This window comes from Echinops telfairi, unplaced genomic scaffold (genome assembly GCF_000313985.2).
Source record: "Echinops telfairi isolate 266 unplaced genomic scaffold, ASM31398v2 ScPeMD7_10;HRSCAF=50, whole genome shotgun sequence".
Lineage (NCBI taxonomy): Eukaryota > Metazoa > Chordata > Mammalia > Afrosoricida > Tenrecidae > Echinops > Echinops telfairi.
In genome coordinates, this window is record NW_022103907.1 from 9,937,831 (window position 1) to 9,951,238 (window position 13,408).

At 48.6% G+C, this 13,408-nt stretch overlaps 1 protein-coding gene across 4 annotated transcripts in view; it reads left to right on the forward strand.

The window, feature by feature from the left end:
* Positions 1 to 13,408, forward strand: part of CRIM1 (cysteine rich transmembrane BMP regulator 1) — a 221,696-nt gene that overhangs the window by 176,528 nt on the left and 31,760 nt on the right. For all 4 annotated transcript variants that reach the window (XM_045287039.1, XM_045287038.1, XM_045287040.1 and 1 more), the window contains one exon: positions 5,852 to 6,073. In XM_045287039.1, the coding sequence (XP_045142974.1) occupies positions 5,852 to 6,073 (222 nt within the window). The remainder of the gene's footprint in view (positions 1 to 5,851; positions 6,074 to 13,408) is intronic.

Genomic DNA, 13,408 nt, shown 5'->3' on the forward strand with positions numbered 1-13,408 from the left:
GTGTGCCAGCACTGTGCACACGGACACGCTGAAATCCCAGAGTGTGCCAGCACTGTGCACACGGACACGCTGAAATCCCTGAGTGTGCCAGCACTGTGCACACGGACACGCTGAAATCCCTGAGTGTGCCAGCACTGTGCACACGGTGCCTGTCGCTCCCATGTTTCCTTCTCAGGTCATCGGGTCCTACCAGGTACATTTATGGTCATGAACCTAATATAATAAAAGTTTGCCAGAGTCTTGAACAAAAGCTCCTGGTTTTATAGCCAGTGTAACTCTCCTAATTGGCACTGGGGTATCTGGCTCTTTTCCAAAAGATAGATAATTTATATAGGGAATTATTTATATTTAATGTTTTATTATAATCTGTAATTCCCTATAATTTACATAGGGAATTCATAAGTTAACAGATTTATTTTAACTGGGTTTACTTTGCTGTCCCTTAATCATTTACCTTTTCAACTTAAAAATATATGGTATTTTTAAATACCATATATACTCATTTATAAGCCGAGTTTTTCAGCACATTTTTAATGCATTTTTTTGTGATAAAATTAGGTGCCTCGGCTGATGTTCGAGTCGGCTTATACTCGGGTATATATGATACACCCTCTTATGGCTCATTTGCACATAGCCAGAAATAAAACAAACCTTCCATGGAGTCCATTGAGATTCAGAGCAACCCGAGGAGGGTTCCTAAGGCTCTAGAGCACTGAGGGAGCAGACAGCCTCATCATTCTCCTCTTGGCGTGGTTGTGGGTTTGAACCACTGGCTTTACAGTTAGCAGTCCAAGAGGGTCACTAGGTCTCCTCCAGTAGTAACTCAAACCAGCGGTTCTCAACCAATGAGTCATGACCCCTTTGAGGGTCGAACAACCCTTTCACAGAAGTAGCCCGATTCATAACAGTAGCAAAATGACAATGATGAAGTAGCGATGAAATTAATTTTATGGTTGGGGGGGGGGTCACCCCAGCATGAGGAACTGCACTAAAGGGTCACGGCATTAGGAAGGTTGAGAACCACTGCTATAAACTCTCACATTGTTGTGCTTTTTTAAAAAATTGTTTTATTAGGGATGTAGTGCTTTTTAAGAAAATGCTGGCTTATCTAATTGGCTGGCCAGAGTCTTCAGTTCTGTTATTAAAGCCCGTCATTCCAAATCCGTCATGGCGTCTTGCTGGTAATAATCTTTCGAGTGGCCTCCACTGAGCATGTTGCAATAGCCTCAGGTTTGGCATTGCTGTATGTCCTGTGACCCAGATGTAGTGTGTCCTCTTACTACAGAACCTCTGGTGCAGTTAGCGGCCACGGTAAACCGAGAAGCTTAACTGGCGTGGTATCTTTTTAGGTTAAGAAGTAGTTCAAGTGTGTGATGTATATTTGTTAGCATATCCAGTGCCTATCCCCCACTATATTTCTTTTCTCATGATTGATTTCACTCAATGTTTCTCTGTTAACATATCACCCCAACTCTATTCACATGGTCCTGGTAGCAACTGCTTGGAGTGGTCTCTTCACTGAGAATAACAAAGTTATATCCGTTAGACAACCATGGTACAAATATTAATGGAAAGCCTGCATTGAGCCAGGGGCATCCCAAGGGTAGTGAAGACAGATTCAAGTCCTGTCTTAAGGAGCAATAATCCAAAACAAGAGCCAGAATCTCCCCCCACTAGATCAGTCATGATAGCATGGGATGAGTGTCTAAGAGGGAGGATTTGTGAGAGCTTGTGCTTCGTACACTGGGAGGTGATTCAGGTGGGGATGAGGAGGGAGGGAGGGGTCATCTCCACAGCCATTGGCCCAAATCCATTCACAGAATGTTGGGCTGCACCCAGAGGCCCATACCAGATCAGGAATCAGCTCTGTGGGGATAGACCCCTGAGGATGCTCACTAAGGGGCCATTTCTCAGGTCCAGGAGTCTCTGGGCCTGGGCAGAGGCACTGCATGCTCCAGCAGCGAGGGGTCCGGCGTCCCCTCTCTCCCTTGGGCACAAGAGCAAGCGCCCTTTCTGAGCCTGCCGTTGAGTTCTTATTATGTACTTAAGCCTGGGTGACGTTTTGTTTTTTTTTAAGCATGTGACGTGAGATGCTTCAGTGATAGGCCTCATCCTTAAACATTAGGACTGTGTGTTTTGTATATATCAGGATTCAGAATACTTATATGACACGCCCCTGCGAATAAACACATATCTAGAATCGACATTATAAAATGAGTTACTCACCCCACGACTGATGTTTGTGAACTTCCCAGGTTTTGAGCTTCGTAGTTCTGTGGCAGCAATGAAAAGATTTTAAAGTCCTTAAAACAGACCGTCATTGTCTCCATGTCACGGTGCGTTTCAACAGTCGCATTGGTGACTGGTGTGCGACGCGGTGAGAAGCTGATCAGCGTATGCTCTCCTGATCCTTGCGTTCTAAACCAGGCCCAGGGTGGCACAGAAGGGCAGCTTCTTGAGAGCAATGCCGCTCCAAGTGCTGGCGTCTCCTAGCATGTCTTGCCACGCTGCCTATCCTTCAACTCTCCCTTTCCTTGGCCTTGCTTAGGGCAGGGTGTGAGAGGGTCAGGCTTGTACAAACCAAACCAAATGCCCTGGAGTCAATTCCAAAGAATGGAGTGGAATTGCCCCGTGGGTTTCCGAGACTACAACTCTTTATGGGAATCGAAAGCCTCATCTTTCTCCTAAGCAGTGATTGGTAGTTTTGAACTGTTGCCCTTTTAGCCCAATAGCTATACCACCAGAGTGCCCTCAAACTGATAAAAGAACTTTTTCATAAAGCCAGATGGAGAATTCCTGCATGTAAAGCTATTTCCTGGTATGGTTGGGGGCAGGGAATAAAGAGAGCAGAGGAGATCGAAAAGAAAAAGGATGAGTGAACACTGGCAAATGAAAGGGTGAGGTGAGAATAAATGTTTGAAAACAGGGGTATTAAAAGGTAAAGATCTGAAGCAGAAAAAGTGGAAAGAGGCCCAAAGAAAGAAGGTTCTCAGATGGCATTTCAGCCAGGCCACCCCCTGGCTGATAAGACAGCGACCCTGGATCTCAGCGTTAATGCGCTCTTCCTCCCTCGGTGCCAACACACCCCTCCGTCCACTGGGGCTGTGTCCAGGCGTCAGGAGGAAGGGGATCTCAGGCTGTAGGCCAGTGGTTCTCAGCCTGCCCAGTGCTGTGACCCTGTCATACAGTTCCTCGTGTTGTGGTGGCCCCTCCCCCCAACCCATAACATTATCCCTGTGAAAGGTCCTTCTCTAGCCACTCATTTCAGGTCCCCTCAGTGGCTGGCTGCGAGGTTAGGCCTTGCTTGAGAGCTGGGTGCTGGGTGCTGAGGGGGTAGTTGAAGAGCTCGGCGCTGACAAGGTCCCTGGGCATTACACGTGTTTCATGTGCTCGCTGCTTATCCGATGGACTCGAGATTCATGTCCACCCAGAAGCAAGCGAGGCCCTGTCCGTCAGCTATGGGAACCCCTGTAGAGTGTGGGGCCACCATGAGTCAGAATTGACTCAGCGTAATCGGTGCTGCTGCTGGAAGAATGTTGACAAGACAGTCATCCTTATCTCCAGCATCGGCCCTGCCTCTTAAAAGCAGTTACCCCTGGGGTCGCAAGACTCCAAAAAAGGTCACCGAGAGAGTAGCTTTAACTGCTGCGATCTCTGGAACCACCCCAGAAGGAGCCTCGAGGACATTTGGAGCACTGGAACCGGCGACTGTTTTCGCTTTTCTCCCTTGCCGTTGGGACCAGTCCTTCGAAGCCTGGTGGGTTGTGCAGCCTCAAGGCGAGGGTGTTGGGGGCTCTGTTCTGTTGGTTCCCTCTGTGCCTCACAGTCAGCCCGGCATGGAGTCACAGACTCTTCTTGTCAAACCGCCTTCGTGGCTTGTGTGGTGATTCATGAGGCTGACGGAGGGAGAGATGTTGCGAGCTCGGGCATCACTGCGTACTCCATGAGGATCTCTGATCGTGACTTCAAATAAGAGTCCATAAACTGATGTGACCGGAGCCTGCCCAAGACCAAGACTGTCTGGCCCTCCTATCCGAGTCCTCGTGTAAGAAATGTGCTTCAAAATTGATTATGGTGATGATGCCCAACTCTTCCTAATACGATTGAACCGTTACAGGGTATCACAGGCGAAGCATATGCCAAAAAACAATAATTTTTTAATGTGGTTCTCTTACAAGCTTACCAAATAGGATTATTGTGGCTCTTTCTAGACTCCTAATTGGTGGGGAAGGAGCGCTGGTGGCCTAGTGGTTATCCACTGGGCTGCTACCCTCCAAGGCAGCAGTTCGAAACCACCAGCAGCTCCATGGGGAAAGATGGACTTTCTACTCCCATAAAGAGCTACAGTCCCGGAAACCCACAGGGCAGTTCTTCCCTGCCCCACAGGGTGGCTACAAGTTGACCTCTCAGCTCAGTGGCAGAGTGTGAGGTGGTAAAGACGGATGCCTGGTGGCATAGTCACCGTGGGCTACCTGCTACCACAAGGACAGCAGTTTGAACCCATCAGCCACTCCTCGGGGTAAGGATGAGGCTTTCTGCTCCCAGAAAGACTGACAGTCTTGGAAACTCAGAGGGGGCTTTCTCTGCATCCTACAGGGGTGCCGTGGGTCAGGATTGACTCAGTGGCAGTGAGTTTTTAAGTGGTGAAGGTGCTTGGAAGCCGTTAGACCCATCAGGAAGAGGGTGACATTTTGAAGCTAGGTACCCCATTAACTGACAGCTTCATTTGTTGTCACCTGGATTTCTATTGAGGGCTACAATTTTCATGTAACCTCGGCCCATCCCAAGACCCAAAGAGAGAGCTGGATTCTCTGGTGATGTTTTCTCTTTCAGATTCGAAAGTGATTGGGGGGTGGGGGGGCGCTGACTAGCAAAGTCACAGCATACTTAGTGTTGATTTCTCTGTGGGTGTATCCTCAGGAGAGATTTATTCAGATCTCCCTCATCCTTCAACCATTCCTTGGAATACCGAACATGAGGATGTCAAAGCGAGGTGGTTTAGGACAGTCTGGCACAAGGAAAAATCTATTGGAGCATTGGTTAGTTGGATTGAATGTGGCTGCAAGTAAGAAGAAATCTAGCTAGAGTTTTTAAACAAATCAAGGTTTGTTTTACATACAATGTAAGACATTGGAGCAGAGTCGTATCAGCATTGATTCAGTGGGTCAGGGTTAATCAAGTGGAACTTGACCCGTTACAGCCACAACAACACACTCACACTTAAGTCTAGGACAGTGGTTCTCAACCTTCCTAATGCCGTGACCCTGTAATACAGTCCCTTGTGTTGTGGTGGCCCCCCAACCATAACATTATTTTCATTGCTATTTCATCACTGTAATTTTGCTACTGTTATGCATCGGGCGACCCCTGTGAAAGGGCCGTTTGACCTCGAAAGGGGAGAGACGCTGGTCTGGAAGAATGTGGACTGTGGTATCAACACAGCACCCTGATTTATAAAATGAAAGGTTCTCAGAGGCCTCCTCTAAGAGCTGTGAAGTTCAGCTGCCCACAACTGGATGGTGTGTCTCCCCTGCCTCACCCTCCTCCTCCCCCTAGTTGCAAGGAAAACTGGGATTGGCCTAATTGCCGTTGTCCCTTGTGATGGCAAGAAAGATAAGAGTGGACCTTGGGTAGACAGCTAACAGAATTATGGTGGATCTTTGTAGTTTATTCCAAGACCTGCCTGAATCTTTCTACCGTCTTGTTACTGAGGTCTCTCTTCTCCCTCTTTGGGGGGCGGCACCGTGGCGGAGGAACTGGGTGAACTCTGTAAGACAGACTGAAGCGCTGGTACAGTTGGTGGCCTGTGGTGTCTACCCTCCCCTGCTGACCTGTGTGTTCATTTTTCCAGATGTGCCTCTTCAGCCTCCCGCATCCCGTAATGACAGCGTGCCTAGTTACTGCAAGAATGATGAGGGGGATATATTCCTGGCAGCTGAGTCCTGGAAGCCTGACGTGTGTACCAGCTGCGTGTGCATGGATAGCATAATTAGCTGTTACTCGGAGTCTTGCCCATCAGTATCCTGTGAAAGACCTGTTTTGAGAAAAGGCCAGTGCTGTCCATACTGCATAGGTAAGACCAACCAAAAACAATCTTTCATTCTACCAGTGGCCACTAAATCTACACGGACAGCCATTTACTTAAATCCGTGAATATATTTGAAATGGAGTTTTCTGGATGACATCCAAAGAGACCCAAAATGGGGAGGTGTGCCCCCGCTGAGAGGTGATCAGCATTTAGGAGCTGCTCTCTGAGAGTGATGGGAGTGCGGTTGATTGGATTTTCAGTATCCGAGTCATCTTTCTGTCTCTTCACATTTACAGTATTTTCCCCCCCAAATAGAAATGCCGGGTCTCAAGTTGGAGTATACTCCGTAGGTAATGCTTGCTGCCTCTGTGTTGATGAGACCCTAATTGAATCTCCCAGTTCTTCCTCCATCTGCTGACACTTGATTCCATTTCAGTGCTTGGTTATCCATGTTGTGGACCTAGAGCCACAGGGTGAGACTTGAGTAACTGACAGCATCCTCTCCTCCTTGTGACCCTTGGTGTTCTAGCTCGTGAGCAGAGGACATATGTATATTAGCCCTGATGTCCGAGCAAACACAGCCCTGTGAACATAAGCCAGATGTTGTTCTGGGCTCCAGAAGGCGAGGCTCAGACAGCTGGCAACTCTAATAAAGGCACAGTCCCAGTTCCCCGGTGCTCACTCTCCTTTATTGCTTTTGGAGCCAGTACGGCTCCTAAAGTCAAGTGAAAGGCAATGGCATTCCTCAGTCCCACAGTGCACCTGTGATCAGAGTAGCAAGTGAAATGTTAGGCAAATTAGCTCTGGCATGTTGATTATGAGAGACTTTTGCGTACTTGGCCTGCATACATGCTAGATACAAGTAATGGCAACATCTGGGGTGGTACCTGGGGGAGCAGAAGGGAAGTCGCTTTGGCAATTCCAAAAGATGAGCTGGTGGGTGGCGCCCTGGCCTGGCTGGCCTGGCCGCGAGCTCGTGGCGCAGCCGCCGCCTCCCCATGTCTCACGGCCTCTGGCCATCTGGTGTAGGCCGCTTCTTCGGCATCTTTTCTGCATATTAACATGTAAGAGGGAGAGAGGTATTTTGAAAACAACATCCGCTCTGCGGTTAGACAGAGCTAGACTTTCTCCGTGTAATGCGCAAGGAAGCATTGAGTTTTGAAAGCTGGGTTCTCATCTTTTCGTGAGTGACTTACTCTTCGAATCGTGATGTTTTGAGAGTGAGATGAGGGCTGCCGGTCAGTTAAGATGACACAGTCGCCTTACACCAAGAGCGGGAGCACCAAGCAAACCCGGACACATGGTCACCCACCTTTCAGGGGTGAGACACACTTAAGCTTGGTAGCTCCATTGTGGAGCCAGACACGTATCAAGGCTAGTTCACGGCCACATCCAGTTTCAGAGAGCTGACCTCGGATCCACATGACATCATTTGGTGCGACCCAGACGGGAGCTGTCACAACCCAGGCACCATGTCAGGACATAGGGGAGGGGCACAACCGCTTTTTTTTTTTTTTTTTTAACTTTTAAACACGAAAGCATTGTAAAGGAAGCAGTGCATGAGTCCGCCGGGCGCGTGCACTTCTGCAGCCCTGGGTCGGTGGGAAACGCGTCCCCCAGGCCCCAGATACGTGTGTCACCTTCAGGGGGAAAATCTAAGCAGGTCTCTCAGAGTATTCTCAAGACTGTTTGGCTCCAATGAAGAGTTCCTGTAATGTTTTCCTGCTTAATTAGCCAATTCATAATTTGTAAGTTACTTAATTACTAAGTTTGTGTCTGTCGAGTAACACTAAATCTGGTCCTACTCTTCCTCGTCAAACCAACTGTAACTGATTCAGAATTCTGAGAAATGATCTGCAGGTGACAGCAGACCTGTGTCCTCCTTTTAGGGAGGGATGTGGGGAGCTTCGTAGTTCTTCAGGTCTGGCATCAGCACCCTGAAGGTGGTACTGGGGGTGTGGGCAGGGGGCCTGGGGAGAGTGGATTTGGTCCGACTTTGCGATGGCGACTTTCAATCCGATGGTAGGCCCTTTCACTACTTGTGGTGCATGTCAACTGAGACCGTCACGAAGGAAATGTTGTTGGTGCGCTGCCTCCCTCCCAACGCCCCCCACCCAGAATGATGGGTGTGTAACTGCATCCTGCAAGCCCGGGGAAGAGGTGGTGGGGAGTTAGCATTTGATGAGCCAGCAATGGCTGCTCGCTGTTCTTGGTTCACTCACTCATCTTAGTCCTCCATGCATGTTGTTGCTGTGCTGAAATAGCCATTACGCCCTCCGGGCTACACCAGACGGAGCCCTTGTGACACAGTGGGTTTAGCATTTGGGTTGCTGACTGGGAGTTCATGCACCCCCACCCCTTCCCCTGCCCAGGCTCTGCAGGAGGACTGCGCGGCAGTCTGCTTTCATCAAGGTGGCAGCCTGGGAAACCTTATGGGGCAGTTACCCTCCACCCCCCACCCCTCACCCCCCACAGGTAGCTAAGAGTCCGCATGCACTCCATGGCTGTGGTTTCAGTGGGGGGGAGAGGGGCTCTGTATCAGACTTATTTTGCCAGGAGCCTTGTTAATCGGCATTTGTCTTTCCTAACCTAGGACCCCTTGTAGATCTGAGAACATAAAACAAAGCAGTTTGCTCCCTTTGCCCTTGAGGCCTGTTCTCTTCTCAGCGAAGAGGTCCTGTCTCCAGCCATCATGGTCTCTCTGTAAGGGCACCAACCCAGGGTGGCACAGGCACAGAGAGAGGCCGGAGCAGGCTGTGTGGCAGGGGCAGGGGCTTCCCCACCACCCAGTGATCACTTAAGCCAGGGGAAGTCCTTCTGCATGCCTTAAAGCACCCAGTTCTGTCATGGGGCAGGAGGACCCCTGCTTACACTCTCTCCTGTGTCAATGGTCTCTTTTGGAGCTTGGCCTCATGTGACTCTGTTACCCATGCAAGGACCATCCTTGCCTCCCTGTGAGAACGCAGGGCTGGCCTTGCTCCCGGCTCCCAGGACTGGCCTCCCTGGGTGAGCAGTCTCCCAAGGGAGTCAGACATAGATCTCTGGAAGCCTTCGCTCACCTCCTTTTTTAGGGATAAAGCCCCAGAACAAAGCTTTCTTGCTTTCCCCTCCCCCATTTTTCTTCCAAGAGAATGGAACAGTGACTCTCCTGCTCAAAGAAGTCCTCTAATTACAAATATTTGTGTTCTTTCAGCTAAATTACCAAGTCACTAATGTGCAATGATAATGCCTCTCTTTCCATGTGCAAAGGCCTCATATTATGTGAGCTAATTTAATAGAATGTGTAATGCAGACATAATTAATAGAATTGATGATTAATTTTGAAAAGTGAACAGCTTTGTCTAATTAATTATAATACCCATCATTAGGGAATTCATCCTTGTGCTAGAAAGAAACTAAGTAGTAATTACCCAATCATGTTAATGGGACATCTTCCTATTCCCTAATTTTCTGTATTCTAGCTTCCTACACAGATACACATAACTAATAGGTTTTCTTTTCATAGGCTTTTAGACTGTAACTATGGCTTATAGAATGAGGAGCAAGAATCAAAAGATGAGCTGAGTATGTACCAGGGGAGATAAAAGGTCTGGTGGGAATTCTGAGCTGTGATAGTAGGTTTGATGTTGTAAACAGCAAATACCCCAGCCATGACACACATCACCATGTAGGACAGGGCTGGCTCAAAGCTTTTTGTGGCCTTATCTTTATCAACATGCCTTTCTAGAACGTTCCAAAGCAAAACTTGTTTGTGTCTCACTGAGATCTTTATTTGGTGGCTCCCAGGAGATGGCAGATAAGTAAGCTGTCAGCCGCCACCCCATGTGCATTCACTTGTCCCTATGGATGCTTCCCTGAGCACGTCACCCTCGCTCTGACTGTGGGCAGCTTCCAGAACCGGCTTCCCAGCAGGGTTTCCCCATGTCCGGGTATGCAGTCATTCCTGGTCAGATCTTATTCCAAGTGAGCACTGCTTGGATCATAAGCAGCTCCTTAGTTGAATGTATGGGTCTGCAGCCATGTAACCTGTGGGCTTTGGAATGCACGCTGCTTGGGTGTAGCTTCTCATTCAGATACTCTGTGAAACAGGCTGATCTTAAGTAAGCAAGTCTTGTGTTGACCGAGTAGTGCGTAACCTTCAGTACATAGGATTGTGTTTGGGGGGCTCTTATGATCTGCTGTAGTAGGTGCTGTCCAGTCCAGTTGCTAGAACTGCCCTGTAGGGGTCCCGGCCTGTAATCTTCAGTGAAATAGATTCTAGGCCTTTCTCCTGTGGAGGCACCAGGTAGAATGAGCACTGTCAAGCTTTTGTGTAGCAGCCAACGGTTAACCATCATGCTATCAGGACTCCTTTTAGCCATCTCTTAGTTGTTGGCTGGAAATAACCTGAGTCAGTACATCTTAATAATTTTTGATGATAGTTATTTGGGAGGTAGGTATACAGGAGGGGGCTTCAAGCAGCTCATGAAAAATGGAATTAAAAGATAATGGGATTTTTTTCACAAACCTATTTAAGCCCTTGCATATTTGTGTAATATATGTATATGTGTATGTATGTGCATACGCATATTAACTAAATGACTTGCATATGGTGCAAAGCTAAGACATTGAGATGACACAGCTTAAGGTCACTTAGTAACTTTTAAGTATCTTGTGTCTTTAAGGGTCTATGGAAATGAATTCTGTTGTAGAGGGGACACGTAAAAGAGGTTTCTCTTGCAGATTGAACATCTGTCTTCAACATTGGATGTTGGCCATGTGGAGCATTCACACAGAGTCACACTGGCGCACCATTCACATGGTGCGATGTTATAATTGCATTTCTTCTCCAGGGTGATCTTCAACTAGCAAATGATTAATAATATTTCTCCTTAATTGGGGACGTGCCCGGTCCCAGTCAGTTCATTATACAGTGTTACTTCTTGCTTTGATTTCTGCTTGTTGACTGCGGACTCCATCAAAAATAGTGTCCTTTCCTAGCCTAGCAGGACGTATTAAGTCTCTCTTCGGAACATCTGTTGATCATTGTGTATTTAACTCACCCCAGGAACCAAACGGCACATACCCACTCAGCATCCTTGTGTGGAATATAATGTTGGGCGTTTTCAAACCAGAATGTTATATCATACTGGCATGGTCATTACAGCATTTTTTTCTACACCTGTTTCTTCTATCTTACCTTGTTAAAATTAAAAACCTCCACACGCCAGAAAGAGAACCCACCTTGAAGCTAAAGGCTGATGCTTCCCTCTCTGTTCTGTGCCAGCCGAGCATCTCAATGATGTGGTTACACACACACACACACACACACACACACACACCCCACCACTACCGCCTCATCTGTGAGACGGGGAGAATAGTGTCCCAGGCTTCACGAAGGAGTTGTGCACCTGCAGTGGCCTAATGTACACACGGGAAGGGACTCATGAGCATGGAACCCGATACAAATGCCTGTCGGTTCTGTGGAGTTCTCCCCTCACAGAGATTGCCGCTGCAATGAGTAGCCTGTGTCAAAGCAATTCTCTTATCTCACTTCTAAATAAAAGCCCAGCCTTTCTGCCAAAGCAGTCTGCAGACAGCATCTCAGGGACAGCTCCTGAGGGGAGAAATGGTACTCAGCATGTTGCCATTTGAGGTGGCACCTCATCCTGCTCACCCATCTTAAGGTAGCCCTGGGCTACTTGGGGTCCAGGTGGACACAGGACCTTGTCTCCGGGTTCAGATGCCCCCTGATCCTCTCAGACCTCTGGGTGCCACCCTGAGGCAGAGACACCGCTCTTAAAGCCTGGCCGCATTTGCGGGTTCTGTGCATGTATTGTACAGGACCCGCTGTGATCCCTGGAAACGTGACATTTATAGTGAGGACACTGGTGGGCAGGAGGAGTTCTGGGACCCCGGCACGTTCTTCAGCGCTGGGATTTACTGTGGCTTGTTAGCGTGCCACCCGGCTGGCCGCCACACAGGCTGCCAAAAGGATTGACGTGGCAGGAAGAAGAACTGGTCGAAAGGAACAGGAAAGGAAGTACGATGCTTCTCTGTTTATTACTCGGGGGGCGGGGGGGGGTGGGTTAAAAGCTAAAATATAGAAGTCCATTCTCGTGGTGGGGTGCATGGGCTAACTTTGGCACTCGTCTACAGTTACCTTGAGAAGAGTAAACCGTATTTGATTTCGGCTTGTCTTACCCTCCACCCGGAAGCAGCTCACTTGCTTCTCCCGTCAGCAGCTTTCTCTCCTCACACCCAGCTCCTTTTCCAGCCTCTTGCTGTGCAAACAGAAATTCAAGTCGTTCTCCCTCCATAGGAACTTTGGGAAAACGATCTGAGTGGCATAGCTTTTATTAGTCTTTCTTCCAGAAAGATCTATTAGCATGAACCGTGTGCACCTCTTATTTCTGTCCAGGGGCCCCAGTCAGTTTGTACCATTTGATAGCCGGGGAGTGAAGGCTTAGTAGTTCAGTGGAAGAATCCTCCTTCCTTGCAGGAGACCAGGCCTGGCAACTGACTTGGCGTACCCCGTCCCCTGCACAGCCCCTGGGCATGTCCTTAGTGGAAGTATGTGTGTGGGTTGCTCTGATGCTAAAAGGTTCCAGGGGAAACTTCCAAACTCTGAGAGACCAGAAAGGAAGGCCTGCTGGTCTGTGGCCAACAGTGAGCTATGGAAAAACCCAGTGAGTAGCACTGGTCCCCTCCACAGCCCACAGTGAGGAAGGCACAGACCTGGCAAGTGTCTCCTTCAAACGTTCAGGACCTTCCATAAGAGCTGGGAGCCAAGCGTTGACATCCGACTGCAGCAGTGGTCTAGGCAGCGACGCCCTCTACTGGAGGGTCTCTGGAGGCTGACGGGACAGAACTCCTTCAATAGGTACAGAAATGTCCCCACCTGGGCACTCCAGGGGCTTCTCATTGCATTTCTTCATGGGAATCGTCAACTGGCCAACAACTAACACATTTCTTCTTAATAGGGGTGTTGCCTCTTCTTTATATTCTTATAATTTCTAATAATTCTTTATAAGAAAAGCTCAAGTTTTCTTATATGTACATCGCAAGCTTCTCTGAGTTTTAAAGGAAAACGCATTTTCGTTCTGCGCTGGGCCACCTTGGTTTGCCTTTGTTCCTGTCTGCCTTTGCAGCTGCTTCCAGGCTTATCTTAAGAGCGCTTTGTCCTGTGCTCTGTGTGGCCGCAGATGCGCCTTAGGTTGTGAGCCTGGATAGGGGGTTAAACACAGTTTCTAGCCGTGATTAACCGGCCTATACTGGATGCTAATACTGGTATGGAGCTAGGTGGCTGACAGGTCTGCTCTGCTCGCAGTAAGAATCAGGCAGAGCCCATCTGTAGGCAACCGGACATCCCCTTACAGAAGGGTCTTGGGGAGGAGACGA